The sequence below is a fragment of the Cinclus cinclus genome, chromosome 23 (genome assembly GCF_963662255.1).
Source record: "Cinclus cinclus chromosome 23, bCinCin1.1, whole genome shotgun sequence".
Classification (NCBI taxonomy): domain Eukaryota; kingdom Metazoa; phylum Chordata; class Aves; order Passeriformes; family Cinclidae; genus Cinclus; species Cinclus cinclus.
The window spans coordinates 1,508,095-1,522,886 of NC_085068.1; the positions used below are offsets into that span (position 1 = coordinate 1,508,095).

Consider the following 14,792-nt stretch of genomic DNA (forward strand, 5'->3'; position numbering starts at 1 on the left):
AGCTCATTTGGAGTTGAAATGCTTTTGTAGTAGCTCAGTGTTCTGTAGTGCAGGTGCTCACGGCAGGGAAAACTGGGGAAATTAAGAAATTTACTTGCAGTGCAAGCAGTCCACTCCCAGGAGTTCTTACCCACCAGGATGCTTTGCTGTGGTTGGAATTTATGGAATGTTGTTTATTTAAGGCATCTTTAGAGAAAAAAAGACCTGCAGATTCAAGTGGTGCTTTGGTTTGGTGTAATGGAACATCAGCCGTCTCCCATTTCCTTGTTCTCACATGCATGATGCTTCTTGAGGTGCTGGAATATGTCCAGAGATGGGCAGTGGAGCTGGGAAAGGGTCTGGAGCACAAGGAAAAGAGTTTGGAGAATTCTGAAGAGTAGTTGAAGGAGGTGGAGGGGGCTCAGCCTGGAGAAAAGGAAGCTCAGGGGGGACCTTCTGGCTCTGCACAACTCCCTGACAGGAGGGGGCAGCTGGGGGTGGGGTTGGGCTCTGCTTCCAGGGCACAGGGACAGGAGGAGAGGGATGTGTGTGCCAAGGGACGTTTAGGTTGGATATTGGGAAAAATCTTTCATAGAAGGTGTAGTCAGGCATTGGAATAGGCTGTGCAGGGCATTGGTAGAGTCATCGTCTCTGGAGGTGTTAAAAACGTGAATGGGTTGGTGGTGGACCTGGCAGTGCTGGGTTAATGGTTGGATTTGATCATCTTGGAGAGCTTTTCCAACCTTAGAGATTCCATGATCCTGCCTGTGCCAGCAGCTCTGTCCCATTCCTCTTGCCTCTGCTTGCTGCCAGCCCAGGCTGGAGCTGGCCGGACATCTAGTGGTGCACAGGGAAACTGAGCCCTCAAAGGCACCAAGAGCAGTTCAGCCTTTGTTTTTACCCTTTCCACTCACCCAGTGCAACAAAATGAGATGCAAATAAACTGCTGTGACCTCAATTTTATAAAGTTTTAAGCTTAACTGCAAGTAAATGTTCTTATTTCTCATATTTCAATTCAAGGCTGTTTTGATAATAGAAGTAAAGTGTGTTCAGGAGCCTCTTTAAGCTGAGAACTCCATATTTTTATCAAGTTTTGATGTAATTTGCATGTTCCAGGCAAAACTGAGGCCTTTCTTTGTTACAAATACATGTAATATCAAGAGAAGGTCGGTAACATAAACTGAAGGTCTCGTGGAGGTCTGTGGCGGGGAGACTGTGGGCCGTGGAGATGGGAACAGTTTGGAAAATTCTTGGATAAAATGCAGATAAATAGTCTGGGAAGTCCGCTGAATGGTGTGTGGGGGGGGGGGGGAAAGAACGTTTTCAGAATTTGGGAAAAAGAAACTTAATGGTTCATTTAGAGTTTGACTTATGGAACATTGTTCCTTTTTTTTTTTTTTTTAATAGTTTGATTTCTGAAGCTGCAGCTGCAGAGAAGTGTTTTCCTTGCCTGAGAATCCATCTGGAAACAGCAGCTCTTACAACACAACTTTACATCTCCTAACAGCTGCTCAAAAATAACCCTTTCCATGGCTCTTGGCTTTCTACAAGCTTTGCTGTGGTTTTTTTTTTTTCATATCCACAATCACCTGTAAATACAATTCTTTTCCCTGACTCTTTTCTTTGGAGTCAGGACAGCAGAACAAGAGGCAAAACAGAGAAAGGATGTTTTTCCAAGAGTGGCTTTTGGCTCAGAGAAGTTCCACTGGGGAGAAAAAAAGGGCTCTTGAGAAGGGAGGTTCTGAGCAGGCTCCTAAATTTAGTCCCTTTGATTTACCAAGAAAGGCTGGAGAGATTTTGGGCTTTCTCTGGGATACAATTTTGAGTCATGCCAAGCCCAGTGCTTGGCACAGAGGCCTGGCACAGGGAAGCTGGCTGGGTGGCAAACTCATCCTGTTAATGGACGATCAGGGAAGGAGCTCATGTGCTGCTAAGATTTTGCCTTTTGTTTCCACAGCGGAGCCATCAAAATCCCAGACCCGTAAGCCCAAGTGTGGGAAGGGCACACACTGCTCCCGCAATGCCTACATGCTGGTATACAGGCTGCAAGCCCGTGAGAAATCCCTCACAGTCCAAGTGCCAGGTGAGACCCCAGGGACCCAGCTCATCCTGCAGTGCTGCAGGTGGGCCAGGAGGACGAATTTTGCTTGAAACCCCGTTTAGGGCTGGTGGGCCAGGAGGACGAATTTTGCTTGAAACCCCGTTTAGGGCTAGGAAGTTGCTGGAGCCCCTCTGCTCTGATTCCAGGCTGGGAGAGCTGGAGAAAGCCCCAGGGAGATCTCAGAGCCCCTTCCAGTGCCTAAAGGGGCTCCAAGAGAGCTGGAGAGGGAACTGGGACAAGAGATGGAGTGACAGGACAAGAGGAAATGTCTTCCCACTGCAAGAGGCAGGGTTAGATGGGATATTGGGAAGGAATTCCTGGCTGTGAGGCTGGTAAGGCCCTGGCACAGGGTGCCCAGAGGCAGCTGTGGCTACTCTATTCCTGGAAGTGTCCAAGGTCAGGTTGGATGGGGCTTGAAGCAGTGGGGATTAGTGGAAGGTGTGCCTGGATGAAACAGAATGATCTTCAAGGTCTCTCTAAACCCCCTCCAGGATTCCATGATTTTTGACTGCCATGAGCCCCAAAAGTTCTGTGTGGCACCTTGGTGTCTTGATCAGTGAAACCCCTGGATTTTCCCAGCACTTAAGTCACATTAAACTGCTAATCCTTCCCATATCCCACTCAGACATTGCTTTCTTACCCAGCTGGTCAAGCTGGGAAGGAGTTAAGAGGACATCACCTCACTGGGATTCTCCACTGCAATCCTGCTTGGATTCCTAAGGTGCGGGAGAAGAGTGTGGTTAAATGTCATCAGCAATGCACGAGGAGGTGAATAATCCTGACAGATGTCAGGTTCCCTCTGCAATTGCTTCAGCCTTGCCACATCAGGAATAAATGACATGAAAATAAAGAGGCTTCAAGCCCCGAATGGGAGTTTGGGCCAAGTGCCTTCATGTTGTACTTTAGAATTATGGGGGTGCCAGAACTCCCTGTGGGCTTTACGTGTGGATTTAATATTTCCTGTTTGGCTTCTCCTTGATTAGAAATACTAATTAGGCCCCTGGTGCTGAGGTGTGTTCCCCCTTCACTCATTTTTCTGTGGAGTGGGGACAGCAGAGGTGACAGGTCCTTTTGGATCTCTGCAGAGGGGGTAAATCATACACCTTATAACACCCCAAACCTCTCCTAAGCCCCCCCCCCTGTTTAAAACACAACTTCCAAGACATAAAACTTCAGGAATTAGCACTATTCCTAACTGGATCTGTATTTTCAGCCTGTTTGCTGAGCTTTCTTGCTCTCCCTTTCCTCCTACCCTTCTGCCCAAAACAATAACTCAACATAAAACTCCCCACCCAACTCCAGATTCCTGCACAGTCCCGCGGTTGCCTTTGTTTCCAGTGGAATCGTGCCAGGGAACAGGGAGTGAAGGGCAGCAGTCGAACTCTGTGGTTGTGGGGAGGTTTCATGGAACTGTAATTTTGAGGCATTTTGCTTTGATGCTGTTGAAAAGTGGCTTTTCTGGGACAGTGGAGAGACATAACTTGGATCTGATCTCAAGGAGGTTACGCTGGTTATTTTTTAATACTGAATATTCTCCCTAGGTGGATATTTTGGTCAAGAGTTAATCTTTTTGGAGATATTTTAGCTCTTCAGAATAATTCCAAATAGGAAAAAGCCTCAGATAAGCAGAGGTTCCCCCCACTCCCTCCCACCAGCCCTGTGAGGGAAGTGGTTTATCTTCTTTTTTCCCTGCTGAGGTTTGGTTTGTTCACGGTTTTTCCATCAGTGGCAGCAAAAATCCCCATTTCCTTCACCTTTCTGTTGATCTGCCCTGGCTAATCTCCCATCTCCTGAGGGCTCTTTGCCCTTGGGTTTGCAACTACGGTTTACAAGTCATGACAGGCTTTGGGTGTATCCAGAGGGTAAAAAGCTTTTGTTTTCCACCCTCCCCTCAGGAATGATGAGGCAGGACAGATGAGCTGCACTTAACATTGCAACCAACCCCGAGTAAATTATTTTCTTGGGTGCAAAACTTTGCATTTAATCGTCTGCAACAGTCAGTATCAGAGAGCAATGTCCGTGTGCTTGGCTTGGGGAAAGACCTTGCCCGGCAAGGGGCAAGGCTATGGGAGGGAATTTTTAAGTTCGTTATCCCCAGATAACCCATGGTAATTAACATAGCTGGCATTTTCCCTTCAATTCCTGGGTTTGTTTTCTTTCCCAAGCTTTTCTGCAGGAGCTGGTAGAGCGGGATAACTGCAAGTTTGAGGAGTGGTGCAACGAAATGGCTGAGATGCGCAAACAGAGCGTGGCCAGAGGCAAGATCAAACACGAGGAGGTGAAGGAGCTCTACCAAAGGTTACCCGCTGAAGCTGGTCTGTAAGACATTGTGGAGTATTGCTGTAGTAGAGCTGTTAAGCTTAGGAATGATTTGTGACTAACTCCCAACTCCTATGGCCTTGCTGGAAGGCATTCCTGCAGCCCTCTGCAAATGGAGAGCTTCATGCATGCTTACATTTGTTTTCCCTTGCTTCTTTTCCTTTCTTAACCTATTTTTCTCCTTTTCTCATTCTGATGGCCTCTGGCATCGCTAATTCCCTCCTGCTCCTTCTCCATCCATCAGCCTCAAGCTTTGTGACTCTCTTCTGCCTGGTGAGCAGCTTAGCTCCTTAGGAGCATCGAGGTGGAATAACTGCCTGCTCCCAAATTGCCAGCTCAAGGCAGGTTTGGGAGCTGGTGAGCCCAATTCATCAACAGGTAACAGGCTAAGAGAATGCCTGACCTCCAGCAGAAAATTACTGGATCCATCCCTGACAGTCTTTCACTGCTCCATCTCTCAGTTTTGTAGGGAGACTGGGATTAAGCTTTTTTTCCTCCTTATGTCCTGTTGCCTCAGCACACAGTTATATTTCTCACCTTGTTTTTCTCACCGATCTCCCTCAAAACTTGCTCTGTCCATCCAGCCCAGGGAATTTGTCTTCACTATGTACCTCTCCTAAAAACTGCTGCATAATTATAACTGAAGACTTGAAAGTGGGTTTAATTGTGTGGCCTGTAAGAGAATTCACTGTTCAGCTTTTATTATTGGATGCTTAGAGTCCACCACAAGATTGGAGTAGCCCAACAGCAAACTCCTGTTGCTGTAAACTTCTGCCTCTCCAGTTTGGGAATGCAGGTGCTTAACTCTGGAGCACTGTTACAGCTCCTCATGAGCCTGAGCAGCACTCAGATGTCATTGTGAGATCAGAGTTGTGCTGGAGGGATATACCTGCCGCAAGTCACCTGTGAAAAGGAACAGTAGCACAGTTCCAGTGTGATTTTCCTCAGCAGGAACAGAAGAGTTTGCTCTTGGCAGTTCTGAGGTGACAGTGGAATAAATCTCAAAAAATACAGTTTTTATCAGTGCAGGTGAAGCTCTTCTGCCCCAATTTAGAGATGACAGGACCTAAAAGTTTGCCCTGAGGCACCCTCTGCTTGCTGCTGGCACATCACAGGCACAGCACTTCCAGCACAGCTGGAGGGAGCATCATTCCAGCACTGCTCTGGTCCTATCTCTCTGGAGCTTGGGGCTCTTTCTGCAGCTGTGCAGACATGTTTTCTGCCAGTTCTGTGGAGCCTGCCCCAGAAAACCCTCCTTTCTCGGGGAGGCAGTTTCATCCCAAACTAGCAAACCAGTTCTGACAGCGATGCAATTCTCTGGAGGTCACGGCTGCGGAGGGCATTGCATAAGATCAAAACACTGTGCATTGAGGCTGTGGAGGAAAAGAGGCTTCACAGAGCTCCAGTGCAAGCTGGAGACAGTGTTTTCCTGTCTTCTGTATTTTCCTCTTACTTCTCTGTTGCTCCCCCCTAGGAAACATGAAGTGTTTGTGCTCAGTTATAAATGTCACCAACGGGTGCATTTCCCCACCCTTTCAAAGCTGCCCTTATGGCAGCACAGAATGGGTTTGAATTCTTCCTAATTTCCCAGTCATACCACAGAAGCGTTATGTAGTGATACTGTGCCTCAGTATTGAGATACAGGGGTTTCACCCCAACCTGCTCATACAAGCACTGACCTGCTCCTGAATCTCAGCTTTGTACTTCTCTTACAGCAAACAGGGGCAAGCCTGCTGCTCTGCTTCAGCAAAAAATCTAAGCAAGTTTTCCATTTGCAGTGTAAATTTTAACATTTTCTCACCTAAAATTGTAAGAGACTCTGAAAATTTGGGTGCTGAAAGGATAGGGGGAGCACTGACTTTGTCTCTGCTATTGTTGCCTTTAATTTTCAGATTGCCCCAGTGAACTCCCTCTGTTGTAGAAAAAGCCTGTAATATATGATCATGATTTAAATATTATATCAGTCCCTTGATGAATGATAGGAAAACCTTCCCCTTTCCTTGACTGCTCTCCAGTAATCCCCAAAAGGTTTGACAGCACTCCCATTCGTCTTTGGAGCTGGTGCATATTGATTGCTGAATCCAAAATGATCTGCATATCTTAATCTCACGTAGCTCCTGTCTTCCAAATCTGTGACACTGAGATCAGAATGGGGTGGGAGAAACTGGATCAGACCTTTGAAAACTTGTACCTCAGAGATTTAATCAACAGTGATTGCTGTTCATTTTTAAGACTAATTATTAAATACCACCTGGTGTTGGAGGTGACATATATGGTCTTGTTTCTCTTTATGGTTTCTCCCTTCCAGGTTCCCCCTATGACTTCATCTCTCTGGAATGGCTGCAGAAGTGGCTGGATGAGTCCACTCCTCCCAAACCTATTGATAACACAGCCTGCCTGTGCTCCCATGGCAAACTCCATCCTGATAAAATATCCCTGATGAAGAGGATATCAGAATATGTGGCCGACTTCTTCTACCGGCGATATGGAGGAGGGCCCCGGCTCAATGGTAACATCCTCTCCAAGTCACCTCCTGGGATGTGGTTTGGAGCCTTATTCTGGTCCCAGCCCTGTTTTCAGCCATCCTTTATCATCATAACTATATTCCAGTGCATGGCTTTAGTGCTGCCTTATTTCCAGGAGATTTTTTTAATATCACTTAATTCTGTTACCATTTCCCAAACCCATTTAGGGTGATCACAGGGTCTGCTTTGGCCCTGGGCTCTGCTCAGGGAAGGGCTGTGCCTGGAGGAATTGCTGTGGAGGAATGGGGCACTTGGCTAAGGAAACATAATACTTGGAAGGTTTGAAGGTGATTCTAGAAAATAAAACTTAGACATGCAACACTCCAAACTCTTGACAATTATTTTCTGTGCCTGCAGCACCCACAGCTCCTGTGTGGGCTGGGTCTAATGGAGTATTCAGGCCAGAAATACCCCTTCCTGTCTGTCACCTCATCCAAGGAAGCACTTACCTGTTAGCCTGCTTCTGTGGAAGTATCTACCACACATTCTGCTTTTCAGGGTCAGCCCAACTCCTCCAGGCTTTGGAATCCCCTCATCAAGCAAGCCCCAGGTTTCATTCTTTTTAGGAAGTTGCTCAGTAACTCCCACTGAGACCAAATTAGCTCAGTTCCTACTGGGAGCTTCTAGGGAAGAAACTGCATGTGACGCAGGCGGCCTTTGTGGGGAAAAACAGGGCAAGGTTTATTAGTCAAGTGGAAGATTGCCTGCAGGGTTGTGGATTGAGTATGGCTGGCAGGGAGGGAGGGATGGGTAAAAGGATGGACACGAAGCTTCCCTTCTCCTCTTGATCCAGGCTGAAAATCTTAAGTACACACCCAGCTGCGATTTCTACTTCCTTTGTCCAGTGCAGCCTTGCAGGAGAGTGGTTTTTCTGGGTGGAACTGGCAAAGTGCCACAATACAGGTGTTTGTTTTCCTGGCATTTCCTCCTGTGGCTGGGTGCTGGGCTGTGAGAGCGGACCTGTGAAGCAGTGGAACAGATCACACCTTGTTTGAAGTATTTTATGCTTCTTTAAGCTTTAAACGTGGCCTGAGGTGGCTGTAACCCCAAGGATTTCATCATTTACACATGAAATCACCCATCCTGAGGCAGGATAGTTGGTACACACATGTCTGAGGGCCTTCAAACCAGCAGGAAACCACCTGTGCAATAAATTATGCAATGAATAGTGTAAAAAACTGTGTTTCTTCCGTCCCCCCGCCCCCCCCCCCCCCCCCCCAGTCAAAGCACTTTGCAAGGACTGTGTGGTGGAAAGGTGCCGAATCCTGCGGCTGAAGAACCAGCTGAACGAGGACTACAAAACTGTGACCAACCTGCTGAAGATGACAATCAAGGGGTATGGAAGTCTCAAATGCTGTCAAAGATGCTTTTTAGAAGTGCTAAAGCAGCTTTTTCCTAAAGATTTCCCTGTTTGGGCTCTGAAGAAGGGAGCTGTGATTTGGAGGTACCAGTGCTGTTGTCTCCCTGCAGGAACGACGGGTTTTGGGTTGGAAAGGCATCCTTGAGAAGCTGGCGTCAGCTGGCTCTGGAGCAGTTAAATGAGCAAGATGAAGATGCAGAGCACAGTAATGGAAAAATGAATGGAAATGCGCAAAACAAAGGTATTTACTCCTGAGTTCCTAATTTCTGCTGCTGTAGAGACTCACCAGCTCTGCCTGATCCCTCCTAACAAAAGACATGTTAGGGGTTTCTGTAGCTGTTTTGTTCCCCTTATATGAGTAGGGAGGAAAGGATAATAAGTCGAATAAAAAAGGGCCTTAATTTAAGGAGCTTTTTCTTTGCTAAGCTTAAAAACTGCGGGGTGATCCTCATGCTGGAGGGGGAGATGAGGTGATAAGTGCTTTTACAATGCTGTGTGAAATTGCCACCCCAGACACATGATCTTTTCATCTACTTTTCTCTGAATGAGAGAGCAGAGGGAAGGAAGAAACGTGAAAATTACCTTGGGAAAGGGATGATGATGATGTTTATTGTGAAGGTTGAGGGATAAAATAGCACAGCTGATGCAGCAGCACTGGGAAAATGCAGCCTAGGAACAAATATCATGAATTGCATTCCATTCTGTTCCAATATCATGAGAATACATGGATGTTTTATTTGCCTTCTGCTCTTTAAACGTTTGAAAATCTTACTGAGCTTCTTTGAACTGGGTAAGAAGCTCGTTGGAATCAAAGTGGGAATGATAACTCAGGACACTGATCTTGGGCTCGAAGGCTGGAGGACACCTCAGCCCCCCTGATAAGGAGGAGCACTCACGGAGAAAAGGGTAGTCCTGAGTTACCACTCATCGTTCCTTGGGGGATGACTGATTCACAACAGGTTGCAACTCCCAGTAGTGCACTTGAATTACTCACAAGCCAAGTTGCTCGTTAGGCAGCTCGTTAGAGGCTCTTGCTGACACATCATTGTCTTGATGATGCTCCATTCAGTAGGCAACACTTGACTTTAACTAATTTAGAGATTGATGTAGGGCTTGTCATCCCCTGGCAGGCTCCCCCTCGCTTTGCAGCATCTGGTTTAGATCAGGAATTTTGCCAGGAATTCTGCTCCTTTTGCTCTTACCTAGGCTTATGTTTAGGTTAAACTCAGAGATGTCTGGGAGAAGGGAACCCCTGCGGTGTTCCAGCCCTAACAAATGCATCCTTTGTAATCTCACAAAGGCTTGGCTTGTGCTCCATGCACTTCAAAGCCCTCCTATGTGGCCTGCGGGCTGTAATCCCGGCTGCCCAGAGGCCAAGACATCAGAGAATAACAAATTTTTTTCCAAATTTGCCCTTGGGTGAGGGGGTTTTCTGTAATTTGAAAGGCAACTTTGCTCCTTTCATTGTAAGATTTTTTTTTTTCCCTTGGAAGACGAACTCTGCGCTATCTTCCTGTACTATTATTTTTTTTTTTTAATTAGATGAATCAAATGAAGAGAAGAGGGAGGAGGAAGAGGAGTTAAATTTTAATGAAGACATCGTTTGCCCACATGGTGAGTCTTTCCAGGGGATAGAGCTGAATATCTCCCTTGTTGCCCACTGCTGCACAAATTAACCTTGTAGCCTTTGCTCCAACTGTGGCCAGCTTGAAGAGTCACTGCCAAAGTGTGCCGAGTTCTCATTTTCCTAGTGTTTCTTGCACTCAGAAGTTTTCCTTGCAGGCAGACTCTGTAAGGACTCAGCCAAGCAGAGCTGTCAGATGCTGAGCTTCCCTTCCTTGCATGGGCAGCACCAAAGCTCTGCAGCCATTTGGAAGCTCTAAAAGCAGTAGGAGGAAGTTGTGGTGTAAATCAGTCCGGGTGAGAGCTGAGAGTATCCGTTTAGTATCCTGGTTTATATTAAAACAGGAGCACTCACCCAGCACCTGGGCCAGGACCACTCCTGGATATCGATTTCCCAACGTGCTGTGTTTTGGCAGCTGTTTATGTGAGGTATCAGTTGCTTTTACTTAAGGTCCTGTTTGTAAGCATCAGTTTGTGGGGAGGCTCCATCTTATCTCAAATAGAAGGAAAAATGGCATAGATGAGCTACACACCTCCTGTCATCTGGGCTAGTCAAGAACCTGGAGAAGGCTTGAGAAATCTCATTTTCAAGCACGGTGTTTAAGCACTTTGTCACTGTTTTAGCTGTTACTCAGTGCCTTAAACTCTGCATTTCCTGTTGCCTCGAGACTGCTGCTGTTCAACAAAAGCATGGAGCATAGGGATGGAACATATATGGAGCCAGACACGATAAAAAATAGGCCAGTAGGCCTTTGGAAAAATGTATGGTGTTAAATTGCTGGTTGATCTGTGACTTGGGGTCATAGCAAAATAAATACTAAATAAGGGTCTGCTGGCAGGACAGGTTTTTTTTTGTTGTTGTTTTGAGTTAACCTCTGATTACTGATGGAAAACAAGCTTTCCACCTTGAAAAACTCTCTGGAGTGGATCAGCAAATCTGTAGTCTTGTTCCTACGGCCTGATTTTTGTGGTGGAGGAGGTTCCTGCCTCCATGGTAGGCTCTGGAAAAGGCAGTGCTGTATCTGGGAGGGCTGGCTGGCCTCCAGGAATGCCACCTGGGCATTCCCTTCACAGCTCCTTTTGCATCCCTGCTGCAATTCTTCACTCTCCAGTAGCTGCCTGATCCCAGTGAATTTTTTCAAGATACCAAGTTAAGCCTTCTTTGCTGTCCATGCCCAAAACACATCCCTGGATGATGGGAGTGGGAAGCAGGGTCAGCAGTGGTTGGGTTCATCTTCTAGATGGCAAAACACTTGTGCCCTGCACACCCAGAGCTGATTTTTCCACCTCTTTCATTCACCATATTAATTCTGTTTTCATTAATCATGTATCAAGGCACTTATCTGTACAAGCTCCCTTTTTCCCCATCTTCGCTGGCTCTGGGCAGCATTCTGGGCCAGCCTCCGGAGCCACTTGGCCTTGTTGGATGAAGCTCAAGTGGACGAGTGCTGCGTTGAGGCCTGACCTTTGTTTATTAGAGGGAAAGCAGGAGGGGAGCATTGCTATTTTTCCCTCTTCAGGGCTGGCCAAAGTCCAGGCTCGGCTGGAGGGAGTCCCTCGGCCTGAGGAGCTGCTTGTCATGTTAAAGAACTGCCAGAGGGTGGGAAGGAAGGAGTTTCTCTCCCTCTTCTCTCTCTGCATCTCTCCAGGCTATAGAAAAGCAGATAATAAGGGATTGTGCCCTTTGGACACCACAGTTGCTGTTTTCCTTCCCTCTTGCTGGTGCTGTCCCCCCTGAGGCACAGATATTCCCAAATCCGGTTTGCACCCTGGTGTCACAACAGCTGCTCCTCGTGTTTCTCCCTGCACAGGGACTTCCCAGCTGCTGTCTCAGAGGGAAATGTGGTTGTGTTTTCCCCTTGGCCATCAGCAACCCTGCAAGTGGGCAGCAGGTTGGATCCCAGAGCCTTCTCCTATTTTTTCAAGATTTGTATATCCGGCCAGCACATGTCATCATCGTGCACATGGTGTCCCAGTGCCTGGGTGTGCCTCCTGCTTCCACCCCTGAGACAACAGGCACAAATGGCTTCTAGAAATCCTTGTTGGGGTCTTGGAGCTGCCTGAACATTGGAATGGATAATCCTGGTATCAGGATAAACAATCCTGATGGATAAATAAGTGTTCTGGGGGATAGTTGGTCAATCTTGCTTGGTATCTTCACATCCAGTTATTCCCCAGAGCAGATTTAGGGTGCAAAATCTGTCCTTTCCACATTTTCAGGTGCTTGGATAGGGCACATGAAACTGTGTTGAGATTCTACAGTGGGAATTTGGGGTTTGCAGGGATGTGAAAGGCATGTGGTTTCATGGGACACAGCGTTATTATCCTGAGGCTCAGCAAATGGAGTCACCATGAGGATGTAGCTGTGGATAGCCAGGATCAGAAACCTGTAGTCCTGTGCCCTCTGGCTTTTCCCCACATCCCTGCTTGTGTTTGATCAGCTGCTTAGGCCATGATCTTGGAAATCTAAAGGGCTTTTTTAGGAATTAAATGATTATTGTTGTTATTGTTGTTGTTGTTGTTGTTGTTATTGTTACTATTCTCTGTCTAAAAAAAGCGAGGAAGGAGTTGAAGGTGACTTTGCTGGTTTTTGCTGACTGGTGTTAGCTGATAAATATGTGGATTTCTTCCCCATGTTTGTTCCTTGTAATCTCTTAAATCAAGGGCTGCAAAATGTCCCTGAGCATGTTGTGATCCTAGTCTTTCTCTGATTCTCTCCCTGCAGGTGACTTGTGCATCTCTGAAAATGAGCGGAGAGTGGTTTCCAAGGAAGCCTGGGAGAAACTAAAGCAATATTTTCCAAAAGCCCCCGAATTCCCAAATAATAAAGAGTGCTGTTCCCAGTGCAAGGTATTTGCCAAATACTCCCCTTTTGTTGAATGTAAATACTAGTTGTATTTCTGGTTTTCCTTTTTAATACAACCCTGTGCCACAGAGAAGAATAAAGTCACCTTTAGTAGCAGCTGGGAATGGGAACTGGGACATAATTAACTGTTTCCTGCAGATTTTGGAGCGTGAAGGGGAGGAAAATGAAGCTCTGCATAAAATGATGGCCAGTGAGCAGAAGACTTCTCTCCAGAACCTGTTCCATGATAAATGCAGACCTTGCCTGGGCAGCTGGCCTCAGGTAGGGAAGGGGGGGATCAGGAAATGTAGCCAGGCTTGGGAAGGGTTTTTATTGGCTTTAATCCCTCTCCTGCCCAGAGCAGCTGTGGCTGCCCTATCCCTGGAGGCATCCAAGGCCAGGTTCGACTTGCCTTGGAGCACCTGGGATAGTGGAAGGTGTCCCTGGCCGTGGAAGGGGATCCCAAGCCAAACCATTCCATAACCATTCACTCAGTGTGTGCCAGCAGAGCTCTCAGTATTGTGCTGAGGTGTGATTTCCCTGGATTAGCTGTGCTGGCCCTGAAGAGCCACCAGAATGGCTGGTGTGCCAAGGGAGCTGTGACTGGGCTGAAGTGACAATGTTGCTGCCATAGTTGTATCCCTCCCTGGAAGGACTGAAATAGCACAGCTGCTTCCCTCAGCTTTCCATCAGCCTTCCCATGGAGGAGGAATGCTGGACCACACCTGAATTTTTCTCCATCAACACCTTTTATTGCTGCTTGGGCAAAATTCAGGTGTTTTCCAGCATTGTCCTATGTCCCAAAAGCTCTGGGAGCTTCCTAAAATGCTGAAGCCCTCCAAAGAGCAGCAGTGGCTGTGCAAACCCTCTACTTGCAGCTTCTCCAGGAATTCCTGGGGATTTGAGGTGCCCAGAATGATCTGTTGATTCCAGTCCTTGGTTCCTGGGAGTCTCATGGTGCTGATTAATGGTTGACTCTACAGTCCTGCCAAGGTGCATTGGCAGGTGTCTGCCTCCATCCCTCACTGCTCCTCGATGCTGGGAATAAAAATTGAGGAAGCACAGATCCATGGCTCAGAAACAAAGACACACAAAATGGTTTAAAAGGAGTTTTCTTTTTGTTCCAAGCTGGAGAGCTCCAGGTCCTGCCAGTGGTGGTTAAGGTTCTATCTGATTGGATTTGCTTTTGGAGCTGGAAAATGGAAAGTGGGAGCTCATCACTGTGGGTCAGACATAGGAGGGTCTCCACCAGCAGGGTTACATCCTTCTTTCCCTTTTTATCATCCTTTCCCTTTGAATTTCCCAAGGGAGCCTCATAGCAGAGCGCTGAGGATCATCCTCTCAAGCCTTTGGAGTTTTCCTCATGCAAAGAAGTTGAGGTTCGGGGAGGAAAGCAAGCAGAGTGAAAAACAAGCAGAAATCAAGAGATGAAGGGAAATTAAAAAGGGTATATATATGTATGTGTATATATATATTCCTTAGGTGTTCTGAGTTTTCCTACAGAAAGGCGGAGCAAGCCCTTAAATCTGTCTTTAAAAAAGGGGTAAGGATAAAGGAGAGGAGAGCATGGAGTAATTTTGTCACCCAGCTCTTGGGGGCTGTGCAGTTTCTTGTCCAGGAGCAAACAATTTAAAGGAAGACTGGGACAAAAAAAAGCACATATTATCCCAAAAACGCTCTCTTATTTGGTGCACAGCTATGGTTTTGTATCCCTGTTGTTGCCAAAAGGAAAAACTTGTGGATTTTGATGTTGGAAGCAATTGAGGGATGTTGGAGTGGTCTCACCCCATGCCTGTGGGAGTGCAGAGATTCACCAGCTTCAGATGGACGCTGAGTCCCCAGAAAGAGAAACGGCGCTGAGGAGTCCTGGCTGCTCCAGGGAAATGTCCCATCCCACTGGGAATTAAAAGTAATTGGATCAAAAGCTCAAGTAACTTCATAATAAACACAAGATTAGCAATGGCAGTGCTTAGTACCTGATTCCGAATTATTTTTCTTGGCTTTTGCAGCCCACTTGGATGGAGTTGTCATGGTAAACCA

General features: G+C 46.8%; 1 protein-coding gene across 5 annotated transcripts in view; it reads left to right on the plus strand.

The window, feature by feature from the left end:
- Positions 1-14,792, plus strand: part of USP48 (ubiquitin specific peptidase 48) — a 30,198-nt gene that overhangs the window by 7,832 nt on the left and 7,574 nt on the right. For 4 of the 5 annotated variants that reach the window (XM_062507533.1, XM_062507532.1, XM_062507530.1 and 1 more), the window contains exons 10-17: positions 1,937-2,062; positions 4,246-4,395; positions 6,708-6,908; positions 8,146-8,260; positions 8,395-8,525; positions 9,827-9,898; positions 12,633-12,757; positions 12,912-13,034. In XM_062507533.1, coding sequence (XP_062363517.1) covers positions 1,937-2,062; positions 4,246-4,395; positions 6,708-6,908; positions 8,146-8,260; positions 8,395-8,525; positions 9,827-9,898; positions 12,633-12,757; positions 12,912-13,034 — 1,043 coding nt within the window. The remainder of the gene's footprint in view (positions 1-1,936; positions 2,063-4,245; positions 4,396-6,707; positions 6,909-8,145; positions 8,261-8,394; positions 8,526-9,826; positions 9,899-12,632; positions 12,758-12,911; positions 13,035-14,792) is intronic. The other variant, XM_062507534.1, reaches the window with a different exon arrangement.